General features: G+C 48.7%; 1 protein-coding gene across 1 annotated transcript in view; it reads right to left on the minus strand.

Annotated features, from left to right (window-relative positions):
* Positions 1-947: 947 nt before the first annotated feature.
* LOC127750071 (uncharacterized) overlaps positions 948-2219 on the minus strand; it is a 14938-nt gene continuing 13666 nt past the window's right edge. Inside the window, exon 3 of the mRNA XM_052270624.1 lies at positions 948-1236. Within this exon, the coding sequence (XP_052126584.1) occupies positions 1045-1236 (192 nt within the window). The 3' untranslated portion in view covers positions 948-1044. The remainder of the gene's footprint in view (positions 1237-2219) is intronic.

Genomic DNA, 2219 nt, shown 5'->3' on the forward strand with positions numbered 1-2219 from the left:
AGTTTTTTTAAAAGCACAAGGGCGGGCTAAAAAACGGACTAATGTGCCCCACTTTCCCCTTCCTTACTGTTCAGCTGGTGGATGGATACTGATTTACCGGAGCGTCTCTGCTAGAGGGGCCCCGCAAGCAGAGAGCATGTAGGCAGGTCTGGACATGTTGGGCCGTCTCTAAGAATGCACGCAAGATAGTCCAAGGCGTGACCCTGCACGGTAAAAACAATGTCTTATCTTTGGAGGGAAAAGGGAAAACTTTGAACTCCCTTGGTTTGTGGAAAGCTCCTCAGACTTCGAGGAAGTCTCCTCAAAATATATGGCACTTCTCATTTTTCGAGGAGGTTCCTCAAAATGTGAGGCGAGATCTGAGGAGTTTTCCTGAAATCTGGGACACCCTCAAGTTTTACCTTTTTCCTCCAAAAATGAGGCATTGTTTTTGCCGGGTGGTGGTCCACGTGGTGTTTTGGTATGATCAAGTGAGTGTCCTTGCACGTGCAGATCAAGGTTTTATTGCTGAGCTTAACTTGAACTTGAAATTAAACTTGAACTTTAAATGCTCAGCTCTGTCAGGAAGCGCAAGGGGAGACCGCCCGGAAGACGGCGTGAAGTGAGGCGCCTGACGTGAGACGTGGGATGTGAGGTGGACAGGCATGCCAACCAAAATCGCGAAAACATTTTAATTTTAGCGCGCCGCAGGCCAAGGTAGACGCACATTTAGCTCAGCTTCACACGGTTTTAACGTGCGTCTACCTTGTATCGATACTCAGCTGAAAGCCTTAACATTACTTCACATCGCAGCCCCACGGGGCACGCGTGGCGAGCGCTCCAACACGTCGCCTCGCATCGGGTGCCCACAAAGGGCGTTTTAAACAAACCAATCCGCCAGCCTCACTGGCGATTCGTCGCAGAGAGTTCAGACGGAGATCAAAGGTAACTTCTTGTCGAAATGTATCGTTAAAGACCACAACCCCGTCATCATTTTACTTTGACCTTCAATTTGGGAGGGACTTCCCCGCGGTTTGTCGCGAATGCGATCTACGTTGGGAAACACTAATGGGCGTGGCCATTTATGTTGAGGAGGATCTGCAGGTACTGGAACCAAACGCGCAATGCGCCCTGACACGAGGCGTGGTTGAGCACAATTATCCCTGGTACACCGAAGGACGCCGGTCGTGCAACAGTGCTCTGAATAACCAGCAGACGAGCACGCCTCGAAACACTGTTCTCGGTCAACCATGGACCCTGCATCGAAAAGAGTGGTGTTAAGAGGTACACTCTTACAGTGGACTCTCGATAACTGTCGCCTCGATAACTGTCGCGTGCGAGAGAGATAGCTATAGAAAAAAAGCGCGTTCCATGCGGACTGACTACCGGCTCCGGCGGCTCGCCGACTCGCCTGCCGGAGGAGTGGGGAGAGCGGAGCACGGCAGCAGCGAACGCACAGTACCCTCGATAACTGTCGCGGCGACAGTTATCGAAAGTCCACTGTAGTTGCAAGGCATTTTCAGACCCAGGTTACATGTGTCTTTCAGAACAGCTTTATCAGATATTACTTTGTATTTGCGGAGGTGAAAGTGCCTTATTTTGTATGTAACTTAAAAACAAAATTTGCATCCTCTTTTGACGAACACAGACACGTTTAGCCTATGTACGAAGATTGTCCTGAGCCATTTAGAGTGTAGTAGCAGGGTGATTCCCAGCACAGGATGCCATTTCGTGTCCTTTCCTTCTAGAAAATGCCTACTGATAGCTATGAGTTCCCGTTCTTCACCTATTTACTAAACGTGGCACGGTTTCAGTATCCAAACGCGTTTTGGAATATACTAGCTCCAGCAAAAGGTCAGACGTGTCCTCACAGTAAGTTCCGTCACACTGTCCCATTACCATAAACCAAGACTTCCTGTCGCTTTTAATTTAAACGCAAAAGAGCTTATAGCGAACACATCGATGTTATTTTCGTTCCGATCTTCACCAAAATTTTCGAGGCGAACGGCTCTTGAATTTGAAATTCCTTCTATCCAATAAGGGCCGACAAAAAATGTTCACCGTAAGCCACGCTTCGTTGTTTAGCTAATATTATGCGCGTTTCCTTCTTTCCGAACGTTATTTGTATTAGTAAAATCCGTCACCATTTTCTCTAGTTAAAACAAGCTGGGCCCGCTCTTCCGCCAAACCAAGTTGCCAGCTCCGCTTCGCTCCACCGGCAACTCGGTTCGGCAGGGAGC

Source organism: Frankliniella occidentalis, unplaced genomic scaffold (genome assembly GCF_000697945.3).
Source record: "Frankliniella occidentalis isolate FOCC.00 unplaced genomic scaffold, Focc_3.1 Scaffold130, whole genome shotgun sequence".
In the NCBI taxonomy this organism is placed as follows: Eukaryota; Metazoa; Arthropoda; class Insecta; order Thysanoptera; family Thripidae; genus Frankliniella; species Frankliniella occidentalis.